The following is a 23764-nucleotide window of genomic DNA, read 5'->3' as shown; positions in this document are numbered from 1 at the left end:
ATATGGTGACGTTGCAGCGACGTTGTCGTCGTCGTCGTTATGTGTGACACCAGTTTAAGGATTCACTCTCTAAGCTCAGTGTTTGTTTATTATACCATGTCTCTGCCCTGTTTGTGTATATATTTCTGATTCTTCAGATTTGTTGTTATACCATGCCTGATGAAGACCTGAGAAGTCTGGAAAACTGCTCTGTAACATCATTTATTTTATTTTAGTTAGCCATTAAAAGGTATCACAACTACAAGATTATAATTTTGTTTCAATCACTGAGAACAATCAATCAAGCAGAAAAATGCAATGGGAATAACACCAATCCGCACACCTATGTGGTGAACATATGCAGTCTATCACATCAATCCACTGTTGTATATATTATTCCAAACCAAAATTACACAGTGGTCCACATAGAAATTACAGGGAAAGTGGAACAGTCATCATGTACGGTACTAAGCAAGCTTTAAGAAGGAAAGGTTGGCACTCACCGGTTTGCAATCATGTCTTAATTTCATCTGTATAATCGGATTGCAAGGAAGGGGGATGCGGGATAGCGGGTGGACGACAGTGGCTATTTCGCGCGAACACTCGTGTTTCAACAGTCATCATGTACACATATCAGGTAAAGTGCTGTGTGCAGATTCAGTGCAAGTTGGAACTTCAATCACCACTTATTCATGTAGATAGTTTTGTATGCAACTGACAACACACCGGCATCAAAGTCCATGCATGCGCAGGGGAACCCAGCTGTTACCATGGTTCCCAGACGCGTGCCTGTAGACCCGACGACGAGGGGAGCAGGGAGGGGAGTATCGCAGAAAGCACGCGCGGACACTGACCGATCACAATGCAGATTCTGATGCAAGGTGAGTGGTGGTGGAAGAGGTTGGGGGTGTGAGACGGTGGTCACGGGTGTGAAGGCACCGAGAAAACGTACCACATTGGTTTAATATCTAGTCATGTGACCATTGTCCCGGTGATTAAGGTCCTGTCAGTTGCATACAAAACTATCCCCATGAATAAGTGGGGATTGAGTACGCGAAACACGCATCGGTGCTCTTCACTTGGAGTTCCAACTTGCACTGAAGCCGCACACAGCACTTTACCTGGTATGTGTACATGATGACTGTTCCACTTTGCCTGGAACTTCTATATGGACCAGTGTGTTCTTACGTTGGGAATAATATTGATGTGATATACTGCATATGTTTACCACATAGGTGTGCGGATTGGTGTTATTCTCATTGCATCTTCCTTCTTAACATGGGTGTTTTTTGCTTTTGTACCTGTCTATATGTGTGAAGAGCTCACTATGTTTAATACTGTCTCAATAAAGCTAGTTATATTTTAATGACCAAAAACTCCTGTTCTTTTGGTTATTTTCATACATAGTATTGATTTATTAAATAAAAAGTTAAGCTTTGAGGCTTCTATCTATTCCCAGAAGAACCCCAAAAACATTTAGTTTTCTCCTATACAGGAAAGGACCTTGCTGGTCTAAAATGAGGACTGTGACTTTTGGGCTGTGCACACATCAGTGATGCCCTTTGCTCTGTGCATGAGGCTGATCTTTCCTATTAAATTTAACATATACAAGGATCGATTTGTCATGTAATAAAAACAAAGTAATTTCATGAAAAAGATTTTTATTGACACCGTTTGGTCTATACACAAAATCTACATGTCCAGTACTGAGGAACGGAGCAATGCTCTTCTTTTTACATGACTTTTTTGGTAAAAATATTTTTTTATAACAACTTTATACATCACATTTACAATATATAAGATTATCCTCCTTATTTGTTCAACAAACAGGACAGGAAAAATAATGAAGTGAGTCCACACCACCAGGGACGGTGCGAAATGGTCCAGCCACTTCAGTAATACATGTTCTGGTCCCACCAGCCTGGAAATAAGGAAAGACGGGTTAATTAAACATAACTGAAGTGGACAGATTGTATCAGAGGCTGCTAAATACAAGGTAATTACACAGCATTTCCTTCACTTTTACAGGATCCATGAGACGTGACTAAACCCATAGCCTTTTTTTGTGGGTCTCACTATCCGTTATAATGTCTGGGACCTTGATATCATGTGTAGGTAAGTTTGAGCTGCTTTCCCTCTTTAGTCATTCTTCTATAGGTAAGTAGGACAGTTACAAGAATGCCGGTAGACGTGAAAGCCCAGCAAGCTAAGGCCTATAATAAATGTTATATATATATATCTGTGGCCGTCCAACAAAAAGACCAAACACAAAGAAAAGTAATACTTACTGCCAGGATAGCGCCGTATGAACAGCTTCCGGATTTCATCATAGATAAAGATCAGAATTGCATATGGAGTGGCCACAAACCAGTACTGAGCCCTGAGCATAAGGAGGAGAGGACATTATAACACACAAGTTTTATACTCTAAATAATTATCTGAATTTATACAGATAAAACATTTGCCTAAAGTAGACTGCGTATTGTACCAACTCCACCCAACCCCATCACATGCATATGTCCTTGCTATTCCTTGTACATATATGATGGGCATGGGTTCAGCTACCTTGCTCCTTAAGGTGGCCATTGACATTGGTTTAGTAACCGATGCTGTTACTTTTAGTTGGTCAATCCTCAGATTCTGCTAAATCCATCTGCCTTGTGATAAAGTATAAGCCAGCAGGGACATCTGCGAGAACTCCCCAGCATAGGCCATTTATCTCCCTAGACCCACTTCTCAGCAAACTTTCAGATCAGACAGCAGCCTTCCAAGATAGAGTCCAAACACAAATCAGGTTCAAGGGTAAAACACCCTATAGACAGATTAAAGAAGGCATGTAATGGGTTTGACGACTCCTGACCCTCAGCAGATAGCTGATGCACTGAAAACCTGAGAACAGACAAGATGGCGCTATCATTGCTTTCATCAAAATGTTCACATTATTCCAAATGTACCCTCACTTACCCTTGCACATCCAAACCATTGCACTTTTCTACCACCTCTCCCTGCAAGTGGCAGTTGTGTCCAAACCCATTTAATTTACTATCTTTCAGCTCACTCTCTTCTTGACCTTTCACAATCTTGAATGTCTAGCCAGTCCACTGCTGCCTCCACCCTGTGCCAGTCCACTGCTGCCTCCACCCTGTGCCAGTCCACTGCTGCCTCCACCCTGTGCCAGTCCACTGCTGCCTCCACCCTGTGCCAGTCCACTGCTGCCTCCACCCTGTGCCAGTCCACTGCTGTCTCCACCCTGTGCCAGTCCACTGCTGCCTCCACCCTGTGCCAGTCCACTGCTGCCTCCACCCTGTGCCAGTCCACTGCTGCCTCCACCCTGTGCCAGTCTTTGCACTGGTTGCCAGTCCACTGCAGTGTCCAATATAAACTTACCAATCTCCTCTCTCACCTCTGTCTCTCACCGTACCTGACATCTCCATTCCACTAGTGATCTAAGACAAACATCCTCTATAATATGAACCTCCCATCTATGTCTCCAAGACTTCTCTCATATTGTGCCAGTTGTCCAGGGTAGTACAATCCAGAAAATTGAGTTAATTCCCAATATCCATGGTTTTAAGCATGCCCAACTCATTTTTATAGACTAGCCTATTACCTCACCTCACTCATCTAACTAGTCCCTGTTCTCCCTTCCTACATTTTCCTTAGACTGTGTTCCCTCCCGTAATCGGTTTCTACACCCACCATGCACTCATTAGCACTCTGTATCTGTATCATGCAGCATTATATGAATGCCCCTATTTATTATACTGATGGCTGGGCCTTACAGTACAACCAGTTTTTATTTATTGCTCTGTGTTCCCCCTCCCTCATTTCTTTATAGATTGTAAGCTCTTGAAATCAGGGCCCTCACTCCTATTGGTAAGTGTTGAATTATGTTACACTGTGATGTCTGCAGTTGGGAGGGGGCAAGTACAGATGATAAGGTGCTGTGGAATATGTTGACGCTATAGAAATACAAATAATTATTCCAATTATTACTAGTAGTTGAGACATCTCACAGGAGACGTTTCCTCACCCATCCCGACATTTGAGTTAAATGAAGGAGGATATTTTATTATATTCCTAAAAACCTTTCAAGCCCCAACTATGTCATAATCCAAATATAACAATTTGACTTTGCTCGTAGCTTGTAACACTTACCTTAATGGGGTAAATTTCAGGGCATCCGGCATACCAGGGCAATAAGACATAAAGGCTGCAATGATTATTTGTGATGCCAAACCCATCAGGAGAAATTTATTTCTGAAAAAACATCAAAAGCAGAGAGTGAGCGGATCAGATAATGTGAAGACGTCACGTGTCTTTCTACAAAAAAAAGTGTGTGAGGCGTTTGGCACACTCCACCACTTCATGTTGGCATGGATGTAGAATTCCAGGTATGTGTGCACAGTGGAGGCAGAATACCACGGCACAATGCAATCCCAAAGAAGCAACTTACTTAAATACACCTTGTTGGAATAGTGAGTTTCTCCTGGTCTTCCGGATGATCAGATCCGCCAGCTGCTCCACCACGATACTGACAAAGAAAGCCGTGTACACTGTCCACTCCAGGAACTGCCTCTGACGGAACGTCTGCAATAAGACCGGAGACACAGGATCAACAACAGATGGGTATTATTTGCCTTATTTTATCTTTATATAAATTGTAACTATATTTTCCTGGGGTTGCCTCTTCTAAGTAGAGGTCACATAACATCAGTGGTTGGAATACTTAGGCGGCTTTCACACCTCCGGTTTTAGCAGTGCGGCTAAATCCGGCTCTAAAACCTATGCAACGGATGCAGCAAAAAACCTGCATCCCTTGCATACGTTTTTACATGCGGCCCGTCCGGTTTTTGCCGGTTGCGGCACGCTACTGAGTATGTGCAGTGCAAAAAAAAACGCATGTGGCCAGATGCGGTTTTTGCCGCCTTGCACCGCATCCGGCGTCCATAGGCATGCATTGGAAAAAGTGCCGCATCGGCTGGATGTAGCGCGATGCGGGTTTTTTTTTTGCCGGACAAAAAAACGTGCCAGGCAACGTCCCATCCGGCCGCCGCATGGGCTAAATATGCCGCATCCAGAAAAAAACGGACCGAACGCAAGGCCATGCGGCACAATCCGGCGCTAATAAAAATCTACGTGGAAAAAACGCAACCGGCGGCAAAAAAAAAACAAACTGTTGCGTTTTTTCTGCAAAGAGCCGGATTGTCCGCACAGCCAAAACCGGATGTGTGAAAGCAGCCTTAGGGGACGATTCATCAAGGTGCTTGCTCCATAATAAGTTGTAATGATTAGGTTGGATTGTGTTTTTCATGTAGAACAGCACATTATGCTGCTGGTGAAGAGGGAAACAACAATTCTACTTTATACCTCGTAACTAGCTGTAGTACCCGGCGTTGCCCGGGATAGTAACTAAGTGTCTCCCTGTCTGCCTCTGTGTGTTTCTGTCTCTACCGCTATCATATCCCCTCACACATAAGCTTCTTAAAGTAAGAATGTGCTTCATTGCCTATAGCAACCAATCACAGCTCCTATTAATGACCTGTAGCTCCATTCACTTTAATGGAAGCAGGTTTTTTGGCAAATAACTGTAAAGCGCGGGGTTAATTTTTCACCTCAGAACATAGTGTATGATGTTTCCTTAGTCAAATGGGGTGTCTGTGCAAAATTTTGTGATTGTAAATGTGACTGTGCAGATTCCCTTAGCGGATATACATACATACATACACTCAGCTTTATATATTAAATAGAGAAACATGAATGCACTTGTAAGGCTCTGTGCACACGTTAAGTATTTGGTGAGTTTTTTTACCTCCATATTTTTAAGCCAAAACCAGGAATGTGTGAAAAATGCAGAAGTAGTGCTCATGTTTCTTTTATACTTTTCCTCTGATTGTTCCTATCGTGGTTTTGGCTTAAAAATACTGATCAAATATGATTATGATTCGTACTTCTTTATATTGTCTCCCGATGCACAGCAAGACCTGACCGCATAAACACAAAGACGCTGGGCAGTATAATGACAGATTACTTATGGTGCATGGTCGTATCACCCGGTGAGCAATCAGACACATATAGGGAATACTTTGTTTTCTACCCTTTCCCCCTCTTGACATGATTGTGAGCACTTACCCATTCTTGCCCATAACTGTCCTCCAAATCCTGATTATTAATTGCTTCCCAGGAAACACGAATGCCCAGGAGGGTGTAGGGCAGGAAGCCTTGTTCAGCCAGAACAGTGAAGTAGGTGAGAAAAGCTCCCACAGACTGGATGATCCCTGTGTGGAGAGCAGGCTCAGCATTAGATGGCTCACTCATCTCAGGTACCTACGTTTTCCTTCCAGGTGCGGCATTTTGAGCTCACCGATCTGCAGATAGGCATAGAGCGCCAGCTGCTGGTTCACCAGTCTGTCTATGTTCTTCCTGCGAGGTGGCCTGTTCATAATGTCTCTCTCTGCCTTCTCATAGGCAAACGACACGGATGGGATCTGTGAGAACAGTCATTGTACTTAGAAGCTGGATTCTTGAGGACAAAATTAAATAGATATCCACTATCAGCAGGACTATATGTACGGTGACTACAATATACACCGTTATCCTTCCCTCCAATAATTAAGACCATTGTACTCACAATGTCTGTGCCCAGGTCAATGAAGAGAATGGTGATGGTACCAATAGGCAGAGGGACGCTGGCAATGATGTATATCAGGAATGGGCAGAGCTCAGCAATGTTCTTAGTCAGGGTGTAGCCAATGGACTTCTTAATATTGTCAAAAATTAAGCGACCTGTGAAATAAAACATTGGTGAGACGGTGTAAATGTCCCATCTAGTACATGTGTATGGGTGCAGCGGTAGTGAGGAGTTCCTGAACTCCATGTGTCTGAGCCCTAAGGTGATTTTGATTCCCCGGTGAAGTAAGACTGAAAAACTTTAGTCCTTCGTTTAGTAACCACAACACACCTGTTCCAGGAGGATATACAGTAAGAGTCTGTTCATATCTAGTCTGAGCATTATGTCAGACTTGTACTTCAGAAGTATCCAGTGCACACCATGCTAAGCCCGGTTTCACACAACTTTCTTTTTGCCGGATTGGCCGATGCAACGAACTCAGTACAGTGTATACAGTACAGTGGCAGCACGACAAGCACCGGTCACATGCTGTCATGTGACCGGAGCATGTGACCCAGAAGTTACAGCTACAGCGCTGTCATTGTACCGTATACACTGTACGGGAGTTCACCGCATCCGCCAAACCAGCGAAAAGAAGGATGTGTGAAACCGGGCTAACAGATGCAAAAAATAAACTTTCAGCTTCTGCTGGGGAGGGGAATGGTGACTGCAGATGTATTTAGTGTTTGGGTACATACATCACACCTAACTCACCAGCACTTAGACCTTCTCCTGCCCATTATTATTCAACTGGATGAAGCCTATTCCTTACCTTCTTCTACTCCAGTGACAATAGAAGCAAAGTTATCATCCAGCAAAATCATATCTGCAGCATTTTTGGCAGCATCTGAACCAGCAATACCCATGGCGATACCAATGTCTGCTTTCTTCAGAGCCGGAGAATCATTAACACCGTCGCCAGTCACAGCAACCACAAAGTTCTGGAATAGAGAATGCGGCAATAGTAGATCACAGTCATGATGAGGAGACCTCCGGAGGGTCAGGAGGCCTGCAGGTGGTGAGGAGACCTCCAGAGGGTCAGGAGGCCTGCAGGTGGTGAGGAGACCTCCAGAGGGTCAGGAGGCCTGGCGGGGGGTGAGGAGCAGTCTGGATGGTGAGGAGATCACCCTCTTACCTGTCTCTGACATCCTTCCACTATGATCAGCTTTTGTTGAGGAGAGGTCCGGGCAAATACAATCTCCGAATGATTGGCCAGAATGTCGTCTAGGTCTTCAGACGACATGTCCTTCAGTTCTGCACCATTCACCACAGCTGCTTTTGCGTCTCTGTACCAGAAATAAAATTAACAGGTCAGGGCTCTAGCTGGGGACAGCCCAGTGGTCTCACCATCCCAGGAGACCCCCATCTATGGATCTTACCGATTATTAACCTGCTCCACAGAAATGTTAAGGCGTTTGGCAATCTCATCCACTGTCTCACTACCAGCTGAAATGATACCGACACTTTTAGCTATTGCCTTTGCGGTTATTGGGTGGTCTCCAGTTACCATTATAACCTGTAGGAAATAAACATGGTGTATTTAGTCAAAAAGACAATGGTTGTCCATGACTGTGTACACTGCTATGTATATAATTGCTAGGCGCTCTTTGCATCTAAGGGCTAGTCATCCCCAACACAAATTAACACCTGCTTGCAGGGAATGCTGAGCATTGTAATTCCACAACTATTGCATTATACAATATAGCCATTGATGATTCCTACCTTAATTCCTGCAGACCGACATTTGGAAACCGCATCCGGTACAGTTGATCTAGGAGGATCAATCAAGGATAGGAGCCCAACAAAGCAAAGGTCTGAGGTTGGAAAATTCATGGATTCTGAGTCGAATGCATAGGATGAGGGATATTCAGCGACCGGGAGATAGAAATGGCAAAATCCTATAACAAGGCAGGAACAGTGAGGTGAATGATAATTTACCACATACACAAAACATACACGTCCCATCCTCTTATACAAATCTTTATGGTACTGTACCTAACACTCTCTCCCCGAGTCCTCCGAGCTCCATGTACGCCGTCTGGAAGGCATCCTTCATAGTCTCATCCAAAGGCAGCTCCTTGCCTCCAATCATAATGGTGGCGCATCGGTCTAATATTCTCTCCGGGGCACCCTTCATGACTAGCAGGAATCTCTGGTCTTGGGGATCATCGGTCTCATGTATAGATAGCTGTACATACAAGCATCTTCCAGTTAGCTTACAAGACCCGTTTATGTCTGTATGTGTCTAAGATCAGTAGGAGATTTCATACCTGGAACTTGTTGGTGGAATTGAAAGGAATTTCGCAGACCTTGCAGTTCTGACTCCGGATGTCCATCACGTTCCCGGTGAGCACCTCTGAGAACTTTAACAGAGCCGTCTCCGAAGCATCTCCAACTACAACTTTCTGGAGAGATACAGAAGAGAGTTAAAGACCTACCGTATCTACAAGCAAGGACACATGTATCTATACACAGACAGAACGGATGTACCTTCATGACTGCCACGTCATCCTGGCCACCCTTGAACTCCGCGCGATTACACAAAGACACAATCTTGATTAATGAATTCCATGTATCAGACGTCTGCTCAAATGAGTGATCTGGAGAGAAGAACATCCTATGTAAAGACTACTCCATGACCTCTGATGCAGTGACAGCGAGGGCCAACGCTGCTCTTCTATATTTACACACGTACGTGATTGGTCTTCACTTGTGTCCGCTGCGTGGATATGATCATCAAACCAGAGATGGGCCACAGTCATCCTGTTTTGTGTCAGGGTTCCTGTTTTATCAGAGCAGATAATTGCGGTTGAGCCAAGGGTCTCCACGGCCTCCAAGTTCTTCACAAGACAATTCTTCTTTGCCATACGCTTTGCAGTTAGAGAAAGAGTTACCTAAAAGACAAAAGATCGCTGAGGGTCAATATTTGTCCTCAATACCTGTAGAGATCAGATCACCTTCCAGAGGAAAAGTTATAAATTTATAATTGCAAGGGACTCGAACACATGGTGACCCCACTGACCCCAAATCCCCAGTGATGTCATAATTTATCATATGTCTCAGATATCCGTGTTCTGTGTGGTTTATGGTGGTTTAAACGATATAAACTATAAAGTGATGTTGTCTCTGGTAAAAAGGTGCCATGTTTGTTTGTTTCATACTACCCCATGTAACACTAACTTGTCCTTAGGGAATAAAGTACTCACTGTCACAGTAGCGAGGAGACCCTCGGGCACGTTGGCCACAATGATGCCAATGAGGAAGATGATGGAGCTCAGAGCAGAGTACCCCATACACATTGCAATGATGAAGAACAGAACTCCGACTGACACAGCCACCCCAGCCACGATGTGAACAAAGTGCTCAATCTCTACTGCGATTGGGGTCTTTTCATTTCCCACTCCCGATGCCAGTGAAGCAATCCGCCCAATAATCGTCCGGTCACCAGTATTTATCACAAATCCTTTTGCTGTACCTACAGAAGAGAAGAGAACTTGTAAGAGGCCATAGCAATATCCACGATATGAGGGCAGAATGTCAGGAATGTCCCTGATGGAGCTGTGTGAGTCCCAACACTCCAGCAGGTCCTCATCCGTCAGCTTTACACCTCAGAATAAGCCATAGTAGTCTCCTTACCTTCCAGGCAGGTGGTAGAGTAGAAGGCGATGTTTCTCGTCTCAAGAGGGTTTTCATGTGTAAATTCACAGGATCGAGGTTGAGCTTCAGACTCCCCAGTTAGAGATGAATTGTCCACCTGGAATAGAGTCAAAGGTGAAACTCTGACTGATGATATATACATAGTAATCGGCCCTAAACGACCACCCGTGCTCATCACAATGCAGTGTACAGCCCCATATATAGATCATATATTAGCTTATATTTCTGCTACTTATAGCAAATAGACCCCTGAAGAGGAATTGTGGGGGGCTGTAAAATAAACTACATGAGACATTCTAGAGTATTGAAATATTGGTAACAGCTCCCTTGTGCTTAACTTGCAACTTGGTGATACTGCTGAGGGTAAACCATTGAGAGCATAAACTGTACAGACTTGTATAACATTAGACCAGGCAGCTGAGTAAATCAGTGCACAGAGCCGCTGTCCACGTCAAACAAGACTGAAGAGTTCGGCTATTAGGCTATGTGCGCACGTTGCGTAAATACATGCAGTTACGCTGCGCTTTGTAGCGCAGCGTAACTGCATGCGTCCTGCATCCCCTGCACAGTCTATGGAGATTGTGCAGGGGCCATGCGCACGTGGCGTTTTAGAGCGCAGCGCTTCGGCTTCTGCCGAAATTTCTGCAGCGATCTGAAGAGCACATGTGCGCTTTAAATCGCTGCAGAGATGTCCGTAGTGGAAAAAAAAAAAGCCGATTCCATGCGCTCTGCCTGCAGCTCCTGCCATAGACAGAGCGGGAGCTGCCGGCAAAGCGCACGGAAGAAGTGACATGTCACTTCTTAGAACGCAGCGCTTCGGCAGTAGCCGAAGCGCTGCGCTCTAAAACGCCACATGCGCACGGCCCCTGCACAATCTCCATAAACTGTGCAGGGGACACAGGACGCATGCAGTTACGCTGCGCTACAAAGCGCAGCGTAACTGCATGTATTTACGCAACGTGCGCACATAGCCTTACATGTCACTTCTTCCGTGCGCTTTGCCGGCAGCTCCTGCTCTGTCTATGGTACGGACATTTTTGCAGCGATTTAAAGCGCACATGTGCTCTTCAGATCGCTGCAGAAATTTCTGCAGTGACTGTACGCAATGTGCGCACATAGCCTAACCATTAAATAGGTCACCGATAACAGCGGGCCAGAAATGATTATTACCTTGCAGCCTTGGGCAAAGGTTAGCCTGAGATCTGCTGGAATTCGGTCTCCACCTTTAATCTCCACCAGATCTCCTACTACAAGTTCGGTGGCCGGGATCTCCAGCTTCTGTCCATCTCTAGTGATGAGCGCTTGCTGGGGACACATAAATAAGAGTTAGTTATCCTTGTAATTTACAGCTGCATTGTAATTGAGCCTCTCAAGAAACTGCAGCCAATTAATAAAACACATTCAGAAGCACGTCTTACGAGCAGACCATTTTGTGCTCCTTCCTTCATTGTGCCATTCCTCTGGACACTTTCCCTTGTACATGGTTTGCGTCTGGCATTGCACGTTACCTCTACTAAACTACATGGGGCTGAGGTGCAGTACCACACACAACCTGTAGTCAGGTGGGCGCAGTTTTCACATAAAAGCAGCCATGTTTTTAGAACCTCTTAAAGCAGCTGTATATTTTTTTGTTTTTACAACTCACACAGACAAAATAAAAATCCAGAACACTCCATGATCATTGTGCACGCACCTGTGGGATCATCTTATTGAAGCTTGCCATGATGTTAGTGCTTTTAGCCTCTTGAAAATAGGCAAAACAGCCGGTGAGAATGACAACCGCAGCCAGCACAATACCCAGGTACAACTGAGAATAAAAGCAAACGTCAGTCACAAAGGTGGAAAGTATACAAGGGACATATACAGAAGAGGGGTGTAGGATACTTGTGATATATCCGCAGGGATGATATCTTTCATCTCTTATATAACAGTAGTGATCAGAGCTGACTGCACCCTCCGGCCAGCAGTATTACCTCCCCCTTGTCTATTGTGTGCAAGTCATAGGATAACAGTACAAGAACCCCGTAAATTTACATTGTGTTTCCGTTCTTTGCACTTTCTCGATCGGTTGACAAGAAAGCCGAACATAATGTAGTTTTATTTTACTGAGGCTATATGGGAAGTTGTATCACTTATGTAAAACTTCATCTATAACTAGATCTGTGCCAGGGTAATTGATCGGCTTATCCCGGAGTATAATTGTCTCTGTGTAATAACATAACACAAATATCTGAGGTCTGTGGTGACCTGGTGGAGGCGGCTTACATTATCCCGGGGTGTGGTGTTGTCCTGAGCATACACAATTCCATACGCGATCCAGCAGAGAACGGCACCGGCCCACAGCAGGAGCGAGAAGCCTCCGATCATCTGCTTCATGAACTTAACGATTTCCGGGGTGCCTTTAGGGGGTGTAAGTGCGTTGGGACCATCACGAGCCAGAATCTCTGCAGCTCTTGCACTGGTGAGACCCTTTAAGGAAGGAAAAGTAAAACAACCATTAATTACTATGCACAGCAGGAGTCGTTACAGTGTTTTATATCTGCATGGTAGGGAAAGTGTTCAAAAACTGAGACCAAAGAACAAGTACACTCATCACCCAAAAGACAGATTGCTCCCGCGTGTTAATATAAATTGTTAAAATAACATAAGGGACTTTTACTGCTTATTCAGGTTGACCCCGATCAAAGTGACTGATGTGACCGATACAATTTCTGGAGACTTCTTGTTCGGTTCCCATTGACTATAAACTTTGTCTTCAAAATAAAGAATTCCTGGTGTAATTCTGAGTACTGATTAACCAGCGCAATATCCTGCAGGTCATGGGGATTGCATCGATAGTATCTTAACAGCGACAGTCATTGCAGCTGGCAGCCGCCCGGAACAGGCTCGTGTCTCCAGCCGGGCACAGGCTGGATGAAGCCACTTGTCGCAGGCAGATGCCTACATTCTCTGCCAAGCTCGTGAAAGGGATGACAGCCCACAATGCACTGGGATCCGCATTACTTACTTTAACAAGATTGGTTTCATATTTAGACTCCACTTCTTCAATGTCAAGTTTATGGTCTTCCTAAGAGTAAAAAAACAAAGCCATGAAAACATAGCAAGATAGGAGAGCACCAATATCATAACTATACTGATGTGTCTCCAATGGATACAAAGTAACACTACTGTCTGATTGCGATACCACGACATAAACCCACATTTAATACTCACAATGGAAACACTGTACTGCCTGGAAATTCTTCATTGGGAAACACCCCACAATGTACATAACCAAACCACTCACCGAGCACACGCCAGACTAGTACATGTATGTATGCTGCGGAGGAGACGAAGGCAAATACTACGCTAACGAAAGATCTAAAGGGCTGTGGAAGAGGGGCCCAGCAGAGTGCACAGGAGTAAGTGCATATGGAGCCTCGCCCAGCGCAGTCATACCAGCGCTATAGTAATGCCACCAACTACACTGCATCACCACATCAGATAAACGGCTACATAAAAGAGCTACTGGCATGAACTATACACAGGCTAAAGAATACAGCCTCGTTCTGCTCATCTTATAGTTATCAGTGTGTATATAAAATATTGTAAACATGACTATCTACTATGATATAAAGACGATTCTGTCTACTACAGCATGAAGATGTTGGGAGCAGTAGTTTCTCACCAGCTCGAGCTCTTGCTTCAGGTCATTAACCTTCTTGTCTTTCTTCTTTTGTTTCTTCTTCTTCTTCTTCACGTCCTGACCCAGGTCTTCATCATCCGTTCCCTTATCTGGTTTTTCCATGTCTTTTTTTCCATTAATTTCTACACTGAAATCATCAGGCTTCACCTGTAATAACCACAAGATGCCAACTTTATTAAAAGCACTTAGTAAATTACAGAAATGTGACAGAAGATTAGTAATAAACATTTACATTGCGAACGTAATTGGTGGAGGAAGGTTGAACTAGATGGACCTAGGTCTTTTTTCAACCTATGTAACTTATGTGATTATCAGTGATCGGAGATATCACAGAAGTGACAGTCTGATCTGAAATCTCCAGCATTGGGTATTATTTCATGTCAAAGTGATCAGTGAAATAAAGCAAATATTCGTCCATCAAACCTTGACTACATAACCAGTGACGGACCATAATGGACAGTGCAGTGGGTGCCGTTTGCTTTGACTGGAATTTATTTTTCTACTGCATTAGTCGTAAGACGTCCACTACTGAAGTCTGTCAATTTTCATCATTACCATGTAGACTCTGCAGCCACATCGTATCAGAGCCGAACGAGGATATGAAGTGAGATATGGCAATGGGCCGCAGTGATTTACATCAATCAGAACAATAAGGACATCATCTCCTCATCATCAGTGTTTTCTCAGGTTCTAACGTGAATATTTGCTCTAGTTTGTGCTTCTCCAGGTAGCGTGACTTACCTTGGTTCCCATTGTTTCTTATTTTATTTTAGATGCAGAAACCTGCTGCTCACTTCTGAAATAAAGTCACAGAGACACCAAGACCAGTAATGATATCAGGCCCGGGAAGGATTGCCCACTAGGTAGTGCAAATGCAAGAGCTTTAGAGGTTGTGGCTGTCCCAACGAGGAGCCAATGTTAGCTGCAATCTTCCCCGCACCTTGACATCTTGAGGCAGGACAGGAAGCCTTCCAGAGCCCTGTACCTGAGCATCCAGCCGCTGGTCCTATTTGTAGCTCTGAGCTGCTGCTGCGACTCCTCCCTACAGATAGGGATCTCCTGTAACCCTGCCCCAAATCCTCACCTGCCCAGGTGGAAAATAACTACACAAAAAAAAGACTCCTCTCCATGGAACCTGCTCTCGTGCCTCAGTGTCTATATATATATATATATATATATATATATATATATATATATATATATATATATATATATATATATATATACACATACACACACACACTCATAATTCTATATAACGTACACGTGCAGAATAATAATTTTATTGTTCTACATTTATTTTTCAAATCCACTATGTACAGACTATAGATATTTAATGCCTTGGAATCACACACAAGGGAGGAAGAATTGTACTGTGTACTTCGTGTGTGGCCCTGATCTATTTAGTCATATAGCATATACTTACAGTCATACACCACATACGAGCTGTCAGGGGGGCCACTCATCCGCCGGTGTAGTATCTGGGCATACACAGGTTATCTGCTTCTTCAGATTATAGGATCACAAGGAACACATGATGTGATCTACAACACAAAAAGGACATCCCTCGTTACTGCAGCCCCAACTCAATATTGTAGAGTACCAGTCATTAAAGGGGCAGCACGTGTAGAGTTGTGGCCAGTATGGCAATCGTGCTTCATCTGCATCGCTTATCTCACACAGCTGCTGATAAGCTGTACTTTAGCTACGATCAGTAATAAATACAAAGTGATCCAATTATTTTACTTTGCATCTTGGAATATTAAAGCCTAATATTTATTATAAGTCATTTAGTGGTGACAATCTTGTTTCACATAAGCACAGGCTGATGAGCATCATGCATGGCAGACAGGGGGCGCTGCACTCCCAGCAGTCAGGACACTGCGCGATCTCTACCAGACTGTTCTTTTTACATCATTCTTCAAATCTACACTTTAACTCTCTCTATACAAGATCATGATCATTAAATCTGAGAAATATGAAAAAATTATATCTTTCAAGACCATTATTTAAGGCCATGATGCTTTGTAGTGGGCACTATTTGGGCAGATCTACCATGAAGGCTGGGGAAGGGGAGTGACAACTATGATATAAGTGACCTTATATAAAAGTACATGACAGTATCCTTACAGCAAAAGGGTTTGGGTCCAATGAACGTCTAGATCAGGATTCCCCAGCCAGAATTATTTTCATGTGAATGATATTTTTCAGAAATTTCTTTGGCTATCTGAATTATGTTTGCAGAAATTCATAACCTGCAGCAAATACAAACGTACAAACGTGTGGAGCAGATACGTCAGACACAACCGATTGTGATACATATGAATGTAACCATAAGGGGCTTGGATGCCTTCAAACTCCAGGGTCAGGATGTGACCGACACATCTGTACACCCTATAGCTACACGTGTGTGTGTGTGTGTGTGTATATATGTATGTATGTAAATATATATATATATATATATATATATATATATATATATATATATATATATATATATATATATATATATATACACACACTAGAAGGTGGCCCGATTCTACGCATCGGGTATTGTAGAATTTACGTATTGTGTAGTTCATGTATGATTTTTGTTATATATATGTATAGATGTTGTGTGTAGTTGCCAAGTGTTTGTGTAGGCGCTGTACATGTTCTGGGTGTTGTCTGGGTGTGGTGGGGGTGAGAGCGGTGTTGTATGTGTGTTGCGTTGTTTGTGGAGCGCTGTGTGTCTGTAGCGTTGTGTGTGTGTGTGTTGCGCGGTTTGTGTGGGTGTGGTGTGTTTTGGGGGGAGGTATGTTTTGCGCAATGTGTGTGTTGTGCGGTATGTGCGTATATTTATGTATGCCGCGGTGTTTGTGTGTTGGGTGTTGTGTGTGTGCGGCGTTGTCTGTGTGTGTGGGTGTCTGTGTATGGCGGTGTTTGTGGTTCCCAGTGTGTGTGTGGTGTGTTGTGTGTGTGTGTTGGGGGGAGGTGTGCACCTCCCATCGTGCTCCATCCCCCATGCTGCGCACCCCCCATCGTGCCCCATCCCCCATGCTGCGCACCCCCCATCGTGCTCCATCCCCCATGCTGCCCATCCCCCATCGTGCTCCATCCCCTATGCTGCGCATTCCCCATCGTGCTCCATCCCCGATGCTGCGCACCCCCCATCGTGCTCCATCCCCCATGCTGCGCACTCCCTATCGTGCTCCATCCCCCATGCTGCGCACTCCCCATCGTGCTCCATCCTCCATGCTGTGCACTCCCCATCGTGCTCCATCCCCCATGCTGCGCACCCCCCATCGTGCTACATCCCCCATGCTGCGCACCCCATCATGCTACATCTCCCATGCTATAATAGTTCTCCTATTATACTCAGAGAGGAGTATAATAGGAGGACTATAATAGGAGGAGTAGTCCTGGGGGGAGAGGAGTATAATGCCGGCTCCCTGCACATGTGTACCGGGAGCCGGTGTACGCTGGTAACTATGATACACATCGGGTAACTAAGGGACCTTAGTTACCCGATGTGTATAATGGTTACCAGCGTTCACCGGCTCTGTCAAGATCCAAGCATCGCAAGGTTATGTCTGGCGCTGCTGGGATCCTGACGGAGCCGGTGTACACTGGTAGCTATGATACACATCGGGTAATTAAGGGACCTTAGTTACCCGATGTGTATAATGGTTACCAGCGTTCACCGGCTCCGTCACGATCCCAGCAGCGCAAGATTATGTCTGGCGATGCGTGCGGAGGGCCGGGGCAAGTGGCCAATCCATGCGGAGGGCGGGGCCAGGCCGAGGCGAGCGACCAATCCGTGTGGGGGGGGGGGGCGGAGGCGAGGCGAGCGGTCAATCCGTGCGGGGCCATGTCGAGCCCAGCGGCCAATCAGCTTTGGAGCAAGACAGACAGACAGACAGACAGACAGAATAAGGAGAATAAGGCAATTATATATACACACACACACACTATATATATTTATATATATTTATTTATTTTTATAGATGGAAAGCTTCAAAAGGAATCTGAAGACCCTCCTCTTCCGGCAGGCCTACAACAACCCTCCGGCCAGTACTGTACATCACTGCGCAACCAGCTCTGCCCTCACCTACTGTATCCTCACCCATCCCTTGTAGAGTGTGAGCCCTCGTGGGCAGGGACCTCTCTCCTCCTGTACCAGTCTGTGACTTGTTTTGTTCATGATTGTTGTACCTTTTATGTATACTCTTTTCACTTGTAAAGCGCCATGGAATAAATGGCGCTATAATAATAATAGATCAAGGATACCAGTAAGGCTTCAGATAATATATTATGTATTTGTTATTTATGCTGCGTTTCCTAATGTCAAATATAAAGAGAAGGGACTGGGTTCACACTGCAGCCAGGACAAGTATAGGAGAGGAGGAGCAGCAGGGAATGGCAGAGGGTGAAGCGTGGGCTAATGTTTCAGGGATAGGAGTTTCATAACATTCTTCCTTATCATTTTCCATTGTGTTCCAGACCTTTACTGAGCAGCATGGACCAGACGGGCAGGATGAGCAAGTCTCACTGCATAACTGTCACTACCAGCAGCTGCAAGAGGAGTGAAGGCCCATCAACAACCACCTGCCAGTGAGCGAGGGGTCGCTTACTAACCAATCACTGCACACTTAATATTGCGATTCCTCTCCAGTGCACTTGTCACTTTCATTTACGCTACGCAGGCAACACGGAGCCACAATCGCTTCTGCTTGGGAGAGATTGATAATCACAAATTAATTTACTTGGGGTCTGGCTGAACTGTCACGGTCCGGGAGCAGAATATGATCACGGACCGGTTGCGGGGCTCCTGTACCAAACTTGACTGCCTCGTATATGTCTATGAGGCCGCTGAGTTCTAGTTAAGGACCTGCGGCCGGTCCATGATCATGTAACACAGATATGTAAATGCAGCCTTGTGATGTGCAAGTGTTTGCTTAATTATTTTGACCAGTTTACTAAAATATAACAAGAACAGATCCGTGAACAGCATCCTACTGACTGTCTCCAGATTGTAATAGTTAACATTAGGAGATACTGTATTGTTAGCACTGTACAGAGAGCACATGTGCTAATATCGCATAATAGGGAAATATATACATAATTATCTGTGGAGCTGGTATCCATATCAACTGCAGCACGGCCCCAGGTAATACCTCTATATAAATGCAACAGATTAGATACTTACTGCTTTTCCTTTCTCATTTGTCAGTAGGAGCAGAGTATTGTGTAGGGTAAAACCGCCAATTCTGCAGCTATTATATGGTGATTTTCAGAGACAGAAGCTTTTCCATAAGAAGCAAAAATGAAAACTGGCGAATGTCCATGCGGAAAGATGCGAGATGGAAAGCTAGATGAATGTGAGAGACGTAATGGGGGGCTGCAGCCACAGATGGGCAGATACAGTATAGACAGCTTGCCATTAAAGTTATTGTAAATTCAATTTATTAGTGAAATGTCAAACTTTCTGCCGTTTGCAATAAACCAATAAATTAAGAACATTGAAAATATATACATTTTTTAATTGGATGAACTTTATATTAAAGATTTGTACAGTACAAAACATAGCAATAAAAACACCCACCCATCCTGCTCCTCTGTTAGCCATCTCTGGACACATTCAGTGTAATCTTATACATATATACTAATATCAGATTATATACAAGAAACAACTATTAGCAACATTAAAGGGAACCGGTCACCAGTTTTTTCCCTATTAAACCAAAAGTGTCACCTTCTGCAGCTCCTGTGCTGCATTCTATGAAGGTGCACCTTGATGCTGGCCCCCTTGCAGACCCCAAAAAGAACTTTATAAAATCTCACCGTTGTCTATGCAAATTAGTTCTGTTGGCCAGATGGGCGGGCTCTATTTCGTCTCCTGTACCCCCCCTCCTGCCATGATTGAAAAGGATGGCGCCGCCGTCATCATCCACTCTGCTGCCCAAGTCCCGCACAGGCGCAGTTCTCTCTGCCCCTATCGCGGACCGAGCATAAAAACACTTTCCCTCTCGCGCGCCAGTGATTTATCTGCGCAGGCGCGAGATCATGGTCGGCGCTGTGCATGAACTGCCAGCCGCGTCATCCTCGTTCACGATCATGATGACCATGCATGACACTATTGAAGATATTGGTAGAAATTTTTATGTAGGAGCAAAAACTCATCGCACACTTGCTGAAAACTTTTAAAGTTCCCATTCTCCTGCTTTTGGGCTATAAACTGGATTCCCCCTCGTTTCCAAGGATTAGTCCTTTCAGCCTAAACATCTCCAGGAGTTTGGGGTTTTGCCAAGTGAGAGTAATTGGAGTGTATCCATAATAATGCAAATATCGGAATACAACTCTCGTATAACAAGTATTTTCTCCAAATACACCACAAAATGCCATTTCTACGGCCTCCTACTGTCTCAGGATTATTCACCCTTCATGACCATCATTTTTAGCACTCAGAAGAGCTCCTCTGACTGTTGGACCCTGCTGCGGACATGTATAGACAGACACCAGCTTCTGGTTGTGTTCTTGAGGGGTCTTAGTCCATGCCTCATTGGCAAGGGCCTCCAGGTCACTAGTATTCTTGGGTTTCCCTGCTACTGCCGCCTTCCTAACACCTCATGGAAACTTTTCCATTGGGCGACTGCTCCAGGATCTTCCAGGACTTATGAAACTACTCCCAGGTGGACTGTGAGGTGTACTTGGGATAAGCCTGTTGGAAGATCTAATGTTTTCTCCTAGGAATCCCTGATATTTGATTGAATCCATCTTCCAATGCTTTACTGTAGCCATCATGATTCTTCAGTGTAGACCTCACTGACCCCCTCTGTGCTTCACTGTACACCAAGCCACCGTTATGCTTTACTGTCCAGCAAGCCTTCACTGTGCTTTACTGTACACAGAATCCCTCAATATGCTTCACTCTACACCGAGCCCCAGCCATCCTTCACTGTAGCCATCACAATTCATCCATGTACACCGAGCCCCCGCTGTGCTTCACTGTACACCAAGCCACCGTTATGCTTTACTGTCCAGCAAGCCTTCACTGTGCTTTACTGTACACAGAATCCCTCAATATGCTTCACTCTACACCGAGCCCCAGCCATCCTTCACTGTAGCCATCACAATTCATCCATGTACACCGAGCCCCCGCTGTGCTTCACTATACACCAAGCCCAGTTATTCTTCACTGAAACCCCTCCATGCTTCACTGTATACTGAGCCCCAGCCATGCTTCACTTTAGCCATCACAATTCATCCATATATACCAAGTGCCAGCCATGCTTCACTGTACTCCAAGTCTTTGTCGTGCTTCAGTGTACACAATGCCCCAGTTATGCTTCACTGTACGCCAAGCTCCCACCATGCCCCACTGTAGACATCACCAAGCCCCCACCGTGCTTCACTGTAGACATCGCCGAGCCCCCACCATGCTGTACTGTAGACATCGCCGAGCCCCCACCATGCTGCATTGTATATATCACTGAGTCCCCACCATGCTGCATTGTATATATCACTGAGTCCCCACCATGCTGCATTGTAGACATCCCTGAGCCCCCATTGTGCTTCACTTTAGACATCACCGAGCCCTTGCCATGTTTCACTGTAGACCTCACCGAGCCCCCACCATGCTTCACTGCACACATCACCGAGCCCCCACCAGTGACAACTTTTTATTTGTTTAACCAATATCATCCAAACCAATAAAGTAATACAAAAAATATTGAGCGTGCCATAAGCAATTGTAGATTATGTTGGTCATAGATAGGTGACTAATCCTGAGGCTGCCAGAGTAAGTAAAAGTGTCATTTTGTGCTGAATTTGGATAAACCACTTTTTATATTAGTCATGTTGCTATTTACATTGCTCTTCTTTCCGTTTATGCACAATACATCCAATTACGCTGTTCTTACCCCCAGTGTGAGCCATTCAAACACTGCAAGCGGAGAACCAAGTGTACCCGAGCACAGCGATGCTGGCTTGCATGGTTTGCATGCGCAAACCACCCGAACTCCGAACTTTAAGGCTCTGTGTACACTAGAAAAAGGATTTTTCTCAAGAAATTTCTTGAGTGTGAAAGATTAGCACACCTGCGTTCAAAAAACACATGCGTTTTTGGTGCGTTTTTTCCGCAGGTTGGTCCCTGCGTTATTTTACCATTATCTATGGCAAAAAACGCAGGTAACTGCAGAAAATAAGTGACATGCACATTCTTTTTCTCAAGAAATTCTGCAGAAAGAATGTTCTTGAGAAAAAAACGCAGTGTGCGCACAGCTATTTTTTTTTCCATAGGTTTTGCTGGGGAATGTCTGCAGAAAGGTTACAAATATTTTCTCAAGAAATTTCTGCAGCAAAAACGCAGGTAAAAACGCAGATAAAAACGCAATGTGCGCACATGGGCCTAAAGCTCGGATTAGCTCATCTCTACTCATTTCTCATTATAATTGTAGTTGTTATTAATAATTGACAAGATGATGAAGCTTGAATTGCATGCTGATAGTATAAACACATACAAGGGTTTGATGCCCAGTGAGCCAGGAATACGTTCTGCAATGTGTTATTAACTGGTAAAGCCCAAATCCAGCACAAGGTAACCACAGAGCCACCCTGTATATCTGGTCATTAATACCGGATTGTCTGCTAGCGGAGAACTAGATATTCCCAGTGTGATATCCTAACTATACCCAAAAATACATTTGGAAGTCATGACCCCAATCCAAACTTTATGACTTTCCAAAGGTTTAAAGGACCTGCTGAAAATCCCTAAAAAAAAAAAAAAAAGAAGGTCTATCCATTTCATAGTGATTGAAATAGTGCAACAAAGAGAATATCCCATAAACTCAGTTCACAGGCAGCAACTGGCCCACTGTATTTTAGAGGGACAGAAATCCCTTTACAAATCGGTGTCCGATAAAAAAAAAAATTGCGGACTGTTTACAAAACCATCCAACAGAACTGTGAGTGCAGCTCTGGAGTTTAATACAGGAGGTAACTCAGGATCAGTAATGTAATGCATCTACACAGTGACTGCACCAGCAGAATAGTGAATGCAGCTCTGGAGTATAATACAGGAGGTAACTCAGGATCAGTAATGTAATGTATGTACACAGTGACTGCACCAGCAGAATAGTGAGTGCAGCTCTGGAGTATAATACAGGAGGTAACTCAGGATCAGTAATGTATGTACACAGTGACTGCACCAGCAGAATAGTGAGTGCAGCTCTGGAGTATAATACAGGAGGTAACTCAGGATCAGTAATGTAATGTATGTACACAGTGACTGCAGCTCTGGAGTATAATACAGGAGGTAACTCAGGATCAGTAATGTAATGTATGTACACAGTGACTGCACCAGCAGAATAGTGAGTGCAGCTCTGGAGTATAATACAGGAGGTAAGTCAGTATCATTAAAGGAGTTGTCCGACATTTATCTGTGCTGTATTGTCATATAAAACACCCCTACATTGTTATTTTTTGTTTTCTAACTTTTGTTCCTCTTGAATTATGACTTTATTCTCTCAGCTGTTTGTTTACCTGCAGCTCCAGCAAACTGACCTCTTCCTGTGCTGAACCTCCCAGTCACGGCTGGCACCACCCGGCCTCACTGTCCAGCCCCGCCCCCTGCCAGCCCCGCCCTCTGCACACACATTCCCTGTCAGTATTCTGCCCCAGCACCTGAGCGGTTATCACTACAGCATTGGAAATAACAGCCCCACATCGGGCTCTACGCCCCACACCACATCAGGCTCTGCAACCCTCCCCCCACACACACAGCGCTCTGTACC

The 23764-nt window shown here is 44.6% G+C and overlaps 1 protein-coding gene across 2 annotated transcripts; it reads right to left on the bottom strand.

Moving 5' to 3' along the window:
* Nucleotides 1-1651: 1651 nt before the first annotated feature.
* On the bottom strand, nt 1652-15535 carry LOC142255997 (potassium-transporting ATPase alpha chain 2). Of its 2 annotated transcripts, none has more exons than XM_075327471.1 (23): nt 15418-15535; nt 13974-14138; nt 13314-13373; nt 12572-12775; nt 12000-12113; nt 11477-11611; nt 10286-10403; nt 9856-10124; nt 9345-9543; nt 9140-9249; nt 8920-9054; nt 8645-8837; nt 8372-8547; nt 8029-8165; nt 7785-7935; nt 7422-7590; nt 6611-6765; nt 6344-6467; nt 6112-6257; nt 4436-4569; nt 4138-4239; nt 2268-2359; nt 1652-1900 (listed from the first exon to the last, which is right to left on the bottom strand). In XM_075327471.1, exons 1-23 carry the CDS (start codon nt 15430-15432, stop codon nt 1872-1874), a joined length of 3132 nt encoding a protein of 1043 aa, XP_075183586.1. In that variant the 5' UTR covers nt 15433-15535; the 3' UTR covers nt 1652-1871. The 2 variants fall into 2 exon arrangements, with proteins under 2 accessions (XP_075183586.1, XP_075183587.1); XM_075327472.1 differs by lacking the exon at nt 15418-15535 and adding an exon at nt 14733-14960.
* Between the last annotated feature and the right edge of the window lie 8229 nt (nt 15536-23764).

Source organism: Anomaloglossus baeobatrachus, chromosome 11 (assembly GCF_048569485.1).
Source record: "Anomaloglossus baeobatrachus isolate aAnoBae1 chromosome 11, aAnoBae1.hap1, whole genome shotgun sequence".
Classification (NCBI taxonomy): Eukaryota; Metazoa; Chordata; class Amphibia; order Anura; family Aromobatidae; genus Anomaloglossus; species Anomaloglossus baeobatrachus.
Note: the sequence above shows the minus strand (reverse complement) of the source record. Positions and strands in the feature narration are given on the sequence as shown.

Coding starts and splice junctions, on each gene's coding strand:
- LOC142255997 (XM_075327471.1), bottom strand. Junction 12,114..12,571: donor ACACCACACCCCGGGATAAT/GTAAGCCGCCTC, acceptor TTTTATTCTCAG/TTGTACCTGGGTATTGTGCT. Junction 11,612..11,999: donor TCAATAAGATGATCCCACAG/GTGCGTGCACAA, acceptor ATGTGTCCCCAG/CAAGCGCTCATCACTAGAGA.